This window comes from Juglans regia, chromosome 13, assembly GCF_001411555.2.
Source record: "Juglans regia cultivar Chandler chromosome 13, Walnut 2.0, whole genome shotgun sequence".
Taxonomy (NCBI): domain Eukaryota; kingdom Viridiplantae; phylum Streptophyta; class Magnoliopsida; order Fagales; family Juglandaceae; genus Juglans; species Juglans regia.
This window is the reverse complement of record NC_049913.1, coordinates 7,084,686-7,100,177: the sequence shown is the minus strand read 5'-3', so window position 1 is coordinate 7,100,177 and position 15,492 is coordinate 7,084,686. Positions and strand designations below refer to the sequence as shown.

Sequence of the window (15,492 nt, the reverse complement as noted above, 5' to 3'; positions counted from 1 at the left end):
CGTTATAGGGATCATTTCAGAGGAAAAAAACATATCTTCTATGTTGGTCTGCAATCACCACTCTCTCTCTCTCTCTCTCCTGAATGCATCCAAGAAAAAACCCTTCCTCTCTGTACTGATTTCCCGTCAGCTGCCCCAAACCCTCAGCGTAAAGCGTCCCCCCCGATTATCTCCTCCCCCCAAATCTCCTCTCTGTCTCATTTTCATCTTCTAGGACTCAAGAAAAATCAACTGTTCATGTCCCCTTTTTGGGAAAATGGAAAAGAAAATAGAATTTGTGTACGCTTTGCTTTGTTGCAGTTGAATAGAAAATACAATTTTAAAAAAATATTAAATTAATTTTTTTGTTGAGAAACTCATGTAAATAATGTTTTATATTTTAGGGTGAAACTTGAATGTGCATGTATCGTGTGCGATGGAAGATCGGAAGGGGTGCGACGAAAGGGGGTGCGCCGGTCTACTATGAATTTCCTCCATCGGCTTGCAGTATTCGCTCAAAGGCTACAGTGGGGTGTGGTGGGGTGGCAGCTATTTTATATCCAAAGGATTTTGTGGGATTCCCGAGAGTGAAGATTTCGCAGAATGAGAGGAAAAAAATGAGAAAGAGAGAATGTTTGTTTCATAGAGAAATGAGAGGACACAAGAGGAGGAGTCCTTCGCGAGTGTGGAGGTTGGGGGGAAGAAGAAAAGGAGGCAAAAGGGTTCCGTGTAAATGCTAGTATAATTCTATTAAATACCCTTGCTATGGTACAACCAGTTCTAGACTTTCATTTTATGCAATACTAAAGTGTTATCTTACTAAGAGTATCCGCATCGGCTTCTTCAAAGTCTACTTCATCTTCAAATTTAAATAATTTTATAGATAACTGACCCACATTGGCTTCTTCAAACCCATTTCATTTTAAATTTGATCTACAATAATTTCATCTTTCTTTTCAAAGATGAAAAGAACTGTACCATGTCTAAAGGAATTGTTTATTGTTTTCGACTCCCTCTCTCGCGATTTCATTCTTTCTCCTCATTCCCTCTTTCTCTCCCGTATCTCTTCTTTCTTTCTTCTTCCTCCCTCTTTCTTCCCATGATTTCTTTCCTTTTTTTTTCTCTTCTTTCTCTTCTTCTTCCCTCTTTCTCTTTCGCAATTTCTTTCTCTCTTTTTTTTTTCTCTCTTCTTTCTCATCTTCTTCCCTCTCCGCGTCTCTGCTTCCTCTTCCTTGTTTCTCTTCTTCTAGTTTTTTTTTCCTCCTTTCTCTTCTTTTTCCCTCTTTCTCTCCCCGCGGCTAAAAAAGCTTCTATCTTGTCTCCAGCACGGCACCACAGCAGCTTCTCTCTAGCAAGACAAGCAACACGATAAAATTTGAAACCCTAGTCTTGATTTTACTCTTAATTTTATTATTTGGGTTTGATTTTGTTGATATTGTTTGGGTTTAATTTTGTTTTCAGCAAGAGTTTTTCAATTGCTAGTCCTGATTTGAACACTATAGGGCTCAATTTCATTTATGTTTTCTAGTTATGCTGCTTGTTTTCAGCAGCTTCTGTAAACTGCTGTTATTGTTGGTTTGAATTCGTGCGTTAGTGTTTTGACAAAAAGGGGAAAAAAACGATAGTCTGGGCATTTTGTATATAGTAGCAGACTAGCAGTGATATAAACTAAGTGTGGAAGAGAAAAAAAATGTAGCCACAAAGGAAAGTTAAATATGAATCAATTTGGGGTTCAAGTTAAATACAACTAACCATTTCTTCCTTTCTAGTTGCATGTTTCTAATATCTTATCTCCTTAACACCAGGTGCTTATTGTAATCATACAATCTGATGATCTGTGCCCATCTTTCCAGCATTGCTCATGTCTATCTAAATTCTTGGACTGTCATAATGCTTAAATGCATCTTTCTCGAACTATTCCTTAGTTCTCTTTCTTTTTGACCTTTTTTTTTTTTTTAATTCCATGTGGAAGTTAGAAAGGCATATAGGGAAAATAATCTGACCATGATGATGTTTTACTTATCTGAGCTTTGATTGTTAATTAGAGTGAAATGCAACTAAAGTTGATACAATTCATCTAAAAGTTTATTTCTTTAATTGTTCCTGAAATGGCTTTTCACCAGTCTAGCAGATGCTTAATATTGAGATACGAGTGCATGGATGGTGACTTCTGGAATCAGGAAACTCCTTGACACGTTTTCATGTTTTGGTCATCAGTGCTTGATCCACCCTGGGGAATAAAGCCTTGGTTTGTCGCATGAATGTGGCTGCTCTTAATGATTGTTCCTGTTCATATTGTTTTTTCTCCATGGGCTTTGACTTTGTACCATGGTATCAGTCTTAATTTGGTCACTATTGTTACGGAGACGTGATTTGGGAGATTTATACTATTTTTGGTCATACTTTCCTTTATGGGTACATTTTATATAGCTATCAATTAGGATGTAAATACTTACCTTGTATAGCATATTAGTGGTAGATAGTTTGTATGTAGATAGAAAGAAAGAAGAGATTCGGGAGAGAAAGAATGAAGGAGGAGAAAGAAAGAAATAGCGGGAGGGGAAGCCGAAAACAATAAACAATTCCTTTAGACTTCGTATAGTTTTTTTCATCTTTGGAAAGAAAGATAAAATTACTGTTGATCAAATTTAAAATGAAATAGGTTTGAAGAAGCCGATGTGGGTGAGTTATCTATACAATTATTTAAATTTGAAGATGAAGTAGACTTTGAAGAAGCCGATGCGGATGCTCTTAGTAAGATGACACTTTAGTATTGCATAAAATGAAAGTCTAGAATTGGTTGTACCATAGCAAGGGTATTTAATAGAATTATACTAGCATTTACATGGAACCCTTCTGCCTCATTTCTTCTTCCCCCCAACCTCCACCCTCGCGAAGGACTCCTCCTCTTGTGTCCTCTCCTTTCTCTATGAAACAAACATTCTCTCTTTCTCATTTTTTTTTTCTCTCAATCTGTGAGATCTTCACTCTTGTGAATCCCACAAAATCCTTTGGATAGAAAATAGATGCCACCCCACTGCACCCCATTGTAGCCTTCGACCGAATACTGCAAGCCAATGGAGGAAATTCAGAGTAGACCTATGCACACCCTCCGATCTTCCATCGCACACGATACATGCACATTCAAGTTTCACCCTAAAATATATAACATTATTTACATGAGTTTCTCAACAAAAAAATTAATTTAATATTTTTTTAAAATTGTATTTTCTATTCAACTGCAACAAAGCAAAGCGCACACAAATTCTATTTTCTTTTCCATTTTCAAGAAAATGGGACATGAACAGGTGTGTTGGTGTTGATTTTTCTTGAGTCCTAGAAGATGAAAATGAGATAGAGAGGAGATTTGGGGGGAGGAGATAATCGGGGGGGACGCCGTATGCCGAGGGTCTGGGGCAGTCGACGGGAAATCAGTACAGAGAGGAAGGGTTGGAGGCATTCAGGGGAGGAGAGAGAGAGAGAGAGAGAGAGAGAGAGAGAGAGAGAGAGAGAGGTGATCACAGACCAACGGGGAAGAGATGTTTTTTTCCCCTGAAATGCTCCCCACAACAGATATAGTATATGGCCTACGTGGCATTTTGTGATTCGTCTTTATTATATAGAGAAAAACAGAATGATCTTGTGGGAAATTATTCTCAATTATTTAATAATTTTACATATCATCAAGTTATATTAATTTGAAAACTTTCTTTTAAGCTGCGTTTGGATGTTGAGCTGAGTTGAGTTCTTTATGAATAGTAGTGAGTTGAGATGGTAAAGTAAGTTTTGTGGGGCCCACTTAAGATTTGTTTAGATGTTAAAATGAGTTTCAATATAATTATGAGAATTTGAAAAGGTTGTGGATCCCGCGTGTAAAGAGATGTTGAATTGAAAAAAGTTGTAGGTCCCACGTGTAAAGAGGTTTTGAGTTGAGATGAGTTTAGTTCTTTGAAAGTTGAAATTTGGATGTTAAACTCAGCTTAAAATTAGACTAAACTGAATTGATCTCAGTAAAATCCAACAACCAAATGGGACTTTATAGAACTCGTGTGTAGATTAGCCTCGTAGTGCATTTGGAGTGGTGAATTTGAATTTGAGTTTTTTTTTTTTTTTTCTTCTTTCCATAAAGAGTGTGTGGAACTTACAACCTTACATACTAGAGGACTATAAATATTATTGAAACTGGATCAATTAAAATCTTAGATTTCAAATTATATTAAATGAAAGAATTTTGAAACAATGACATTTCAATCTACTTATGGAGTTAAAATCTAAACTCAAACCCTACTGCACAGTGGCTTATATTTAATTGTGCTCTGCATTTTATTGTGATGTTTCGTAATGTTAGATAAAATTATGAGTTGTTTAAATTTCATAGACATCTTTTGAGAAACAGTAGAGTTTATTATTAAAAAATTATTTTTTTATGTGATCTCGTATTTACTTTTTTAAAAATAAATATATGACACTTACTTTATGACTGTAAATATTATTTTTGTTATGTAAGTACTTCTCTTGCCAAATGGATAGGCTGATAGCTAGCAAAGAAATGTGAGGGAGGGAAAAAAAAAAAAAAAAAAAAAAGTAGGATAAAGGTTGCTAAATTATAAGATGAAATCAATTTGGACAAGGCAGTGGACCAATCTTTGATGATGTGTTGCGAACCATGTTCTTCTTTTTTGTAATTATTGTTATTATTATTTTTTAAATGATAAGATCGTGAAATCAATTGGACTAGGAGGCGGCCGTGGACCAATATTTAATACTGCCAACTGACTCGCTGAATTGAATACAGCCAATTATATATGTAAGACATTCTATCTTCGTGATTGTTAACGACTTAGGAGCATATGAATCTTTACTATCAGTCCAAACAAATGAATTAAGCCCAAATTAAGAACTTTAATAGACATTTCATTGATGTATATATCCAAAATTACACCATATAAATAACAGATGAAATTAAATGAAATTGAAAAGCAAATGAAACATATAAACCCACTACCAAACGGTTATTTAAGACCTTTAGGGAGCCTGATGGCCTGATGCTATATAGCCCGAGTCTCTAAATAGAAAACCTGATTCGAACACCCCAACCCCCTCTCCTCCATCAATTTTTGTCCACCTATAACCAATTAACAAAGAAGAGAGAAAACAAAAAAGGGTATTAAAATTAAAACAAGTACTTTTGTCATGCCACCGCCACAAAGGTCCTGGCGGTTGGTACGTACTTTCATGCATATCAAGCACAAATCTGGTATATTTTACCTGTATTTAGTAACCAAGACATGGAAGAAGAGGCAAAGTAACACCCTGCAGTACTCTGCGCCAGCACACTGTTTCATTTCCCCACCAAAAGGCATGAAATGCTTTGAGACCACATTTGCCTTGAGGTCCTATATTTTTATATGATATTGCAAATATAAAAAGAAATGAGATAAATGGAAACAGTCAATGTTGTTCACTACCAGTAATTGATCAAGCACCTTCCAACGCCATGGGTTGAAAGCAAGAGGATCCTCGAATGTCTCGGGGTCCAATTGAAGTGCAGATGTAACAGCCAGGATATATAGTCCAGCCTGCTGGAATTGTATATCCTGCAGAAGAAAATTTATAAACAATTCATTATACTTAAAATTATAATATACTTTCTGATAGAATCGATGGAACACTGTATATATATATATATATTATTTGTATGATCATGTTTAATTACCATTCAGTTGGAGATCCTTTTTTGCTCTTCGCATCAGTCCGGGTGCCACACTTCCCAGCCTAAGAGTTTCATTTATTATAACCTGCAATACCAGTCCAAAAACTTGGTAAATGCCAACGTCCATTATATGGAATATTATGTGTGTTCTGTAGAAGTAACTGACATATAGCGTGTAAGTCATCGATATGTATTCTTCCCATGTGATTGGGGAATCCGGGTTTGCTTTCCTTCCGAGAATTATCTCATGCTCAGCCTGATTATTGAACTCAAATGTGAAAAACATGTATTTTGTTGTAAGCATGGTACTGTTCAAAGTTTAATGTAAAAGATATATATTCTGTCATGCACGTACAGTCAAGTCCTCCAACACAGTTGGGTTCTCAGCGAGCAGCTTGAAAGCTAATGTTAGTGCCGATGAAAGTGAATCAAAACTAACAAAAAGCCAAACATTAGCTGAACCACAAAATCATCTATTAGGAAGCTCTCAACTTTCATGTCTTCGATGAGATGATCAAGCACGTCCCCATGATGCGTCTCTTCAGACGAAGCGCTTCTCATGTTTAGTACATCCAGCATGACGTTCAATGCCTTCTCATGGTCCTAAATAAGCTTAAGAGGTCAAATTATAGTCACATGATATATGATGAACTGTAGAATACTGTGAGTTTTTCAAAATTTTAATTACCTCTAAACATTTATGGTAAAGCAGTACCGGGAATGTTGACTGGGAAGGAGAGAAGACCCTTTGAGAAGTAGAGATATACTTCTCGGGTAAGTCTACTCAAGACTCTTCAGGGTCATAACTAAACATCTGCTTTGCACCAAAATGAAGAGCCATCTGTTTTTTGTGACCAAAGTGAGATGTTTTAGTCTTGGCTAAAGAACAACATGCATATTGCATTTGTAGAAATTATAAACCCATGTGCAATTTAGCATAGGCAGTAACGAGAAAGAAGTTTACAGCTGCAGCAGCGCGTTTCACTTCTATGGATTCCTGGCTTGACCATGTTCGTAGTGTGTCGGTAGCCAGTTCTTCCAACTGAGATAGCAACCTTGTTCTGAGGCTCTCAGCGCCAAAGTGGCCCAAAGCTAAGTTTCTCATATACTTGTGAATGTAGGCACCATCTGGCCTATTCTCACATTGTTGAAAGACCTTTGCAAACAAATCCAAGTACCATGATTCAGCCAACTTCCATTCTTGCTGTAGGATGAAATGGTTGAATTCGGGGTCTGCCGAAACCACGACAGGCCGACCTACAACACTAGTTCGAAACACTGGCCCATATCTGAACAATTTTGATAACAAACAATGGTCATTTTTTGCCATTTAAAGCAGAACTGGAATTAATGGTGAAACTGCACGTACCTTTGCAATCACTTTTTAATGAAAGGGGAAATTGTTGACCGTTTCTCACGGGTTTCTCACGGAGGCCGTTCGTGAAAACGAGTCTCTAACTTCCTTAATTTTAGAAGTCTTGAAGTGATCCATTTTGACTTATTTATCACGTAGAAACTGATGATCCCATGATAAACTGAGCATGTGAGACACGTAGCACCGAAGTTTGATGGAGGCTTCGGCTATAAATACTGTGTTTGGTCTCTAGACTCACTCACTCAATTCCCTTCAGTTTTACACCATCTAAATAGAGTGGAGTAGAGTTTAGAAGTGCCAAACATCAATGAGAAATCGCAACAAAATAGTGAGAAACATCAATGGCTGGAGGTACTGTTTTTGTCATTAAATTTGTCGATTATTGTTTGTTAAATATTTATTTCGCATTAAACAATTGTATTTATGCTAACATTTGGTATCGGAGCCCCGTTTAATCTCTGCCTTGATGTTTAAAATAATTGCTCTGTTCATCTCTATTTTTGGCCGAGAGTTTGAAAAAATTTTAAGTTTTGATTTTTGGATGTTTTTTATTTAAAAGAAGTTTAGAAATCATTTAGAAATAATTTTTCTAAACTTTATGTGGTTAAAAATGTGTTTTTTGACGTGAAAATGGTCCCAAAAATCGTGATTTGAGGAATTGTCTGGAGGTTGAAGACGACCAAAACGACATGTAGTTTTCAGCCTTATTGAAAACAACATGTCGCTTAAGTGAGAAAGTCTTTCATTCAGTGTTGCTAAATAACACGTCGTTTAGTTCGCAGCCATTTATTAAGTATAGAGATAAACGATATGTAATTTTCAATTTTTCTTTATCAAGGATAAATATGTGTGTGTGTGTCAGATTTTTTATGGAGATAGATTACAATATTGGAGTGATTATCAAGATTCATAGGTGGTTAGATGATTGTAAATTGAGTAATAGTTTAAAGGATATTTGTATTTTTTTTTTTCCTGTTTAAAAAAGAGTAAAGAATGGGGATTTTCGAAATTGAATGACGATGACTCTGTTACCTGGCCTTCGATCATCGTCGGCTGCGAAGAACTCAACGGAAGTTTTTATCTTGGTGGTGGTTATTTTCTGTAAAAAAATAAAAATAAATAAATGTTTAATTTATAATAAGCGTTGGATTGGTGGCTGGTGGTGTTAAAAGAAATAAAAACAATTTTCTTACATAATTAAAGAGAACGTTGCAAGCCCGCCAATAAATAAGGTTTGGAACTTTGGATTAGTTGTTTAGAAATGAATGCCGGATGTTAGTGTGCATTCAAATTTTTTTTTTTTTGAGTTTCTTAGTATAGATTCTGAATGTTTTAATATTGCTTTTTTAAAAAATGTATGCGAGTTTAAAATTATATAAATATTTTTTTTTTAATTGTTATTGAAGTTGAAATCCAAAGCCATGTTAATTAGTCCATTTAGCTTTGCCTAAAAATTAAAATAAAGCAGAAACAACGTCTTCTTTTAGCTTCACTTCTTAGAAACAATATTGTGCTACACCAATTAATGACCAACAATCTTGCTATTTCGACTCAAGACATCATCCGACTATAATTCTAGTTTTATTGGACGAGATTATAAAGGTAAGAGTAGTGATATACCTACCGACGAGGGTGTAACACGAGACGGGTCTTAATAAGGGTAAACATTTTTTATTTTTTTATACCTTTAAACATTTAAAAAAAATATAAAAATTCACAACATAATTAAAAAAATACTTCTTGATCACTTAGTAAAAAAATAAAAAAATTTGTCAACACCCAATGGAGATCAAACTATAAGTGAGTAGCATTTTTTTAAAGGTAAGAGTAGTAGAGTGTAAGAATTTCCAACGATCGAGTCAAAATGGTTGCTTCTAGTGCCTCGGTTTTCCAATCTCACTATCTAAACCGACTTAAATCTTTCGTGTTGTGAATTAGTTCACCAATAGTTGATATTAAAGGGGAAAACCAAACATAATCTTTGACATGCTAACATGCTCATTTTCAATGCTAAAGATGAAAGTAATCACTTTGATTAATGTCGGGATCTCTCTCTCTCTCTCACTCTCCTTTAAACAAAAAGAGAACACTTTCATTCATTTGTATTAATCTCCATTATGACGGGAGAAAACCAAATACATCAAAATAAAGAAAAATGGCAAACCAAAAGGATACCATCATCTAGACCTTACGTGGAAGCAATTAAGCCTCCAAAAGATGAAAAACACATGGTTTACAAAGAAATCTTGTAAAATAAATTTATAAATTAACATGATTTAATATGATGTTTTAAATTATAAAGAAGATTTAATCATATTACATACAGATTAGAAATGCTAAAAAAAACCTTACATTACACACTTCTACCTAACTAATATGTAATTTTTTATTTTTGTCATTCTATTTAAACATTAAGATGGAAAGATAAAAATGACAAATCACATAATTAGATATAATTGTGTAATATAAGATTTTTATCTAGAATTTCTCTTACATTATTTTTGTAAGATATGTCCGTAATTATTTGAACTCTTAAAAGAAGACAACTTTGCACAAAATAACCTGCCACCCAAAGCTCCCCCGCCTTGAAGAAATAGTCAACACTGGGTGTCAAATTGTGTTAAGAGGTCGTATTCATATCGTGTCAAAACATGTACATTATACTTAATAGGTCAATCCGAACACATTCTGTTAAGAAATTTGTGTCAAAATTTCAAACCCTAACACGACACGTTTTGACCTGTTACTGAATACGAAATAGATTGACTCGACCTGACCCGTTTCGACCTGTTTATGTTAATGCGTTGAACATACCCATTTGACCTGATTGATTTTATATAAATATTACAATATAAACAATATCTATAAAAAATAAAAAAATTAATTACAAGTCAAAAATTAGAATCCAAACAATAAAAATACCGACATTATAATCACAACAGTACTAAATATGATAAACACACGATTACACAAATATAACAAACATACATTGTAATAATATTAAAGTTAAAATCTCAAATATAATAAACACACCTTGTATACACGGTGCACCTGCCTGTGCGCCAACGGGACGGGCTTGTCGAATCGAAAACCGGTATACACGGTGCAAAAAGACGACTTGTTGTTCCATATCGCGAATGACGTGTTCTCAGGTCTGGTAAAGTTCTAGCAAATAGTGAACGCCAATAGGTTGCCAGATGCGAGCCTGATTATTTCAAGCCAGGAGCTGTGGATCCCACTGCCGTGCAGCTGCGATGAAGTGAACGGGGCTAAGGTCGTACATTATGGAATGGTGGTGGATGAAGGAAACACGGTGGAGGCGATAGCAGAGCAGTACGTGACCACTCCGGCTACACTTTTGACACTCAATAACATGACTGATTCCAAGCAGCTTCTGGCCGGCCAAGTCCTTGACGTTCCTCTCCCAGGTTCCTTTTTTTTTTTTTTTTCCCAAATAAGATTAGGTTAGATATACATTTACCATTTGTTGATTATTGTGAAAAAAAAAACTGCAAACATAATGGTGACTTGGATAAAGAACATATATACATTAACGAGCAAAAATCGTCAAGATAATTATGTATTAACGAGCAAAAATCTATATATGCTTATCAGGTTCTATGTATTAACGAGCGAAAATCATCAAGATATTTGTGCAAATAGGTACAATTTAGATAAGTCATTTTTCTTAATAAAATACATACATTAAAAAAATATATAAATTGTATTCGCGACTGTGTCAAAAGTTTTTCAAATGTTATATATGCTAACTTGCATTTCTCAAAATAATTAATACTGTATCATTATTTACAAAAATTCCCTCCATTTAAAATGGAATCATAAAATAGTTGTATAATAGATAAATCTATATATTTTTTAAATGAGAGCATAAAATTTGTATATCTCAAGACTATATCTAACGTTCTTTCAAAATTTATTTTTATGTATATTTTTTTAATATACCTAACACATAACTGAAGTGGATGTAAAGTGTAAGAGAATATTCCGATAACAGAAACCCTAGCGAGCAAGGAGACGAAAAAGAAAAAGAGGCTTATGGAGAAGAGAGTCGCGTGAAAATTAATTAAGCATTAAAGTCCATATACAGTAACCTATTCATACAAGCTAAAATAAAGGGAAGAAAGAAGCTATACGGCAAGTGTACTATATTAAGTAAAATATAAACGAAATTACAATTATGTCCTCATACATAAAATGACAATTATGTCCTGATAGTGGATCCCAAAATAAAGTGTATTGATACACTAGACTTGTACGTAATAAAATCGCGGTCCATTCAACCATGTAACGTATGAAAAAGAAAAATTTAATTGTAAGTGATTTTATGTATTAATACGTGTATTTATTTAATATAATTTTTAAAAAAATAGATTTTATTAAAAATAATATTAATTTAAATTTAGAATATGAAGACAACGATATTAATACGTAAATTAACACTTAAACTTATTTGTATATAACAAAACTCTGTATGAAAATATGTCAAAATTTTTCAGGTCAAAGAACTGCAAGCATACGTAGGAAAAAAAAAAAAACTCTAAAATAAGGTAGTATTTGTCATTTTTAGTTACACGACTCCGTCCATTAAGTATGCGACAATATAATTGAAATGACAAATTCAAACTAATAGCCGAAATATTTCCCTATATGATTGGTAATTTGATTACGGAAGAAACCTATTAGTAGTTAGTTTTGAATCTTGGCATTTTAATAAAAAAAAATAGTTATTATATCGAAAGGAATGTTAAAGGTGTCCTCTTAATTACGTTATTTTTACATATTTGAATAAAAATATTTTGATTATAAAAATAAAAAAGAAACTAATTACAAAAAAAATTAACACATTCTATAAAGTCACGTCAATTTATAAATTTATTTAAAATCGCTTTATATATATAACATTTTTGTTTGAGAGAAATATTGTCATATTATCTAATAATTTTTCAAAAGATTACTCATGATAGAAGGTAGATTTCAAGGCATGAATTGTTACAAGTCATAGTTTGAAATTTGAATAGATTCTTTATGATTTAAAGATTTTTCTACAAATACACCTCAGATAGATAAGAAGTTTTCAACAAATTCACCTCGAATAGTTTAAGAAAAAGAAATTCATCAATCTGAATGCAGAATTTTGAATGCAGAATTTTAAATCTAGGATGTCTAGTTTTATGTGGTTTGCTTTAAGACCACCAGTGCCCCTTACATATGATTGCGATGTACTAAGATAAAAATCAAGAATATCTTTGAAGTGATGAGTCTTGACTCTTGAGTGGCCAAAATACTAATTATTTCGTTAGAAAGTAACAGTTGGGAATTGAAAAAAAGAACAATTAAGGATACATTACATTTAAGATTGATTAAAGGCATGTCCAAAGAAAATGCGTAGCCTTAAGATTGAGCTCAAGTCCAAAGACTCCCAATCAGATTTATTGTTCATATTATTACCAGAAATACAACCACAGTTGATCCACAACCAAAGTGATGAAATTATTGATTTTATTTTAAACACACGAATTCTTTTGAATGGATAAACATGAAAAGCACGAAAATTCTCAGCAGTGAGTGAATCCAATGATTCCAAAAGCATGCATTCACGCACGAACCAAGATAACTGGCAACTCAGGGTTCGGGAAGCACGCAACAGGGTTCATCACTTCAAGAGGCTGCATAGTCCATTGGACCATAAGGCTCAAACAACTCAGCAATGAATCCTTTCTTTCTTTTGGGGTTCCATCCCATATCTTTGCACAGCTGATCATTGTACCATATATGAAGAGCACCAATGCAGGATCTCTTGTAGTATTGACCCGAGTATGTCCTCATGTATTCTTGCCACTCTCCCACATCTTTCTCCATATCTTTGATGCTGGGCAATCTGAATGTGCCGTCAAGAAGCTCGGCTAGCCAACGGCATCTCATCTCCGAGGTATACAAGTTTGAAACACTCTCTGAGAACCCAATCACTGCTAGTTGTGGAATTCTTGGATGAATGCATTCCCTGATACATTGCAACTATCATTTCCTTATTTTCAATTGTTACCTTCTCAATGCACGAGTGTTTTAGATTTACATCTTGTTTTGTCTATCATTGAATTATGATGTTTAGTTTAAAGAAAGAAACAAACCTGTAGAGGGGAACTGTTGTATTAGGGGATCCGGCAATATAGTCTTTAAAGGTGGAGGAGACAAAGATGTCCTTGAGTTTTTTATCACCTCTGTATCCAGTAGCCAAAATAACCAAATCAGTAGCCAGAGGATGTGCGTCGCCATTAACCAAAACACCCTGCTTGCAGAAGCTGAAGTTCGTAGCTTTTTTCAGAATGATGCTTCCTTCTTCGACTTTGTCATAGAACTTCTCTGGCACTGTGGAGATCAGACAAGAACTGATTTCTTGAAGGAAGCTATGTTTTGGTACCATTCCAAACTTTGCCAACCGAAGCTTCTTTTTTATATCGCTTTCAACGAATTTAGAAAATGCCCATCTCTGTTCCACAACAGAAAATCTCTCAGCTTCATCCTTATGATGAGAGTCTCGTATAGGGGTGAAGAGAAAAGAGAGACAAAAGGCAATCAGTTCAAGGCTATTTACCACAGGAGAAAGGATTGTTGCCAGGAGACTTAGCAGGAAGCCTTCACCAGGCTTGTGAACCAATAACTCCGAGAAGCGGTTGAGATATAAATAAGCAAGAGGCACACCCCATGGAAGATAATCAGGGATACTCCAATGCTCAGTCTTGTATAAAACAGTACAAGGATGTTCCCTGCCTGCAGATCAAGCATGAGAAATAAATCTTACCATTTGACCTTATTTAGGTTGTAAAATAAGTGAGACTCAAGCTTCTTACCATTTGCTGTTGAGCACTCCATAACAATGTCCAAGGCAGATTTTTGCAACCCCACAACAGTGACTTGCTTCCCTTTGACAAATTCAGCAGCTCTTTGATAATCCATGGCAGCGTACTCCATGGAGTGGATCACCTTCCCATGAAATACTTCTGGACCTTGGTTGTCGGGGAATTCTGGGATGTTTGGAATGTCACTGAATCGTCCGATGCAGAGGATCACAAAGTCAACTTGGTACACCTGAAGAGTACATAATCATGAACGCATAGATTGCATCAACCAAGTTTAAAATTTAGATAAAAAAAAAAGAAGTGCCAAAGCAAAACATTCAGATTTCGAAATCTGTTTCCAAGAACTTGTTATTGTGAGTGTCACTACTAATTGATACATGGATTTCGTTGCAGTGACCTCGTGATTTCATACTCTGATTTGTGAGTTTTTGTACTTATTTTGGATATTAGTAATCAAATATTCATTGGGTTGACTTCAGATTCGGTCGGAGTCCTGACCAGATAAATTGACAGTTCTAACTAACCAGCCGCGGGGCGGGGGTCCCAATTTACAATCCTCGTCGTGAATGTCAATGAGAACCCGCGCTTGGCCTTAGAAGACGAGCAGATCTGGACTTTTCAAGTTAAAAATAGATAGAATCAAATTAATTGGTCTCGGTTCCCATTAATTCTCGGCCTCAACCTCAAGTTCAAGTGGGCTATAATTAATTATATAATAGAATCATGAAAAAACCTGAATCTTTGACACTTTACATGATGGATTTATATATACAAACCTCAGTTAAAAGGCCAAGCGCATCTCCTGCTACAATTTTCCATTTCCCTTTAGAGCTGAATGGCTCACCAGCACTACGCCACATGCTCCCTGAATGCATCTCTTCGTCGGAAGGGCCGTCATACTCGATGCTGACAACTTTGGTGTTGAACTTGACATGCCGAAGCAAATCAAAATGGCGAGCATAAGATTGAATATAATCCAAAACTTGATGTTGGTCAGGAAAATCTTCTTTCACAGAGGAAGGCCATGGAAAATCTGAGAACTGATATGCTGGTTTCGGAGTTTGGAGCTTGGTGGTTTCCACGGTCTTTGTCCAAACTCCTCCGATGCTGCTTTTGGCCTCGAAAACGATGGGATGGAAACCCTTTGACAAGGTGTACTTGCAAGCCAGGAGGCCACTGATGCCGGCACCGATGATGGCCACCGGCCTCTCCATTGCTTTTGTGTTTAGTGTCTTTCTTTCCTCTCAGCAAACGGAGATATAAATAAATATATATATATATATATATATATATATATTACCAAAAGAAAAACATTGTAGATATAAAGGAATTACTCAAAATGGATTCTACACACTGATGTGATTGTAAGTATGCCACATCTCTATTCTATTTTTTTTCCCCTATCTTTCTCCCCCTCTCTCGTGCCCGCCACCCTTGCCCTCTCCCTATACCCTCTCTTCGTGCCGGCCATGGTAATCGGGGACCACCTTAGGGTGGGTAGAAGACACCGGTGATCCAAGTGGCATCGCCGGCGCTTGGAGCTCACG

The 15,492-nt window shown here is 35.3% G+C and overlaps 1 protein-coding gene and 1 pseudogene across 2 annotated transcripts; both read right to left on the bottom strand.

Annotated features, from left to right (window-relative positions):
• Nucleotides 1-5,004: 5,004 nt before the first annotated feature.
• On the bottom strand, nt 5,005-10,197 carry LOC109018680 (annotated as a pseudogene).
• A 2,164-nt stretch (nt 10,198-12,361) lies between these two features.
• On the bottom strand, nt 12,362-15,214 carry LOC118344284 (putative flavin-containing monooxygenase 2). 2 transcript variants are annotated; one of them, XM_035684702.1, is made up of 5 exons: nt 14,722-15,214; nt 13,937-14,174; nt 13,681-13,856; nt 13,217-13,575; nt 12,362-13,089 (listed from the first exon to the last, which is right to left on the bottom strand). In XM_035684702.1, the coding sequence occupies exons 1-5, from the start codon at nt 15,157-15,159 to the stop codon at nt 12,747-12,749; spliced, it is 1,554 nt and encodes a 517-aa protein (XP_035540595.1). In that variant the 5' UTR covers nt 15,160-15,214; the 3' UTR covers nt 12,362-12,746. The 2 variants fall into 2 exon arrangements, with proteins under 2 accessions (XP_035540595.1, XP_035540594.1); XM_035684701.1 differs by having other exon boundaries at nt 12,475-13,089; nt 13,217-13,856; nt 14,722-15,204.
• Nucleotides 15,215-15,492: the final 278 nt, after the last annotated feature.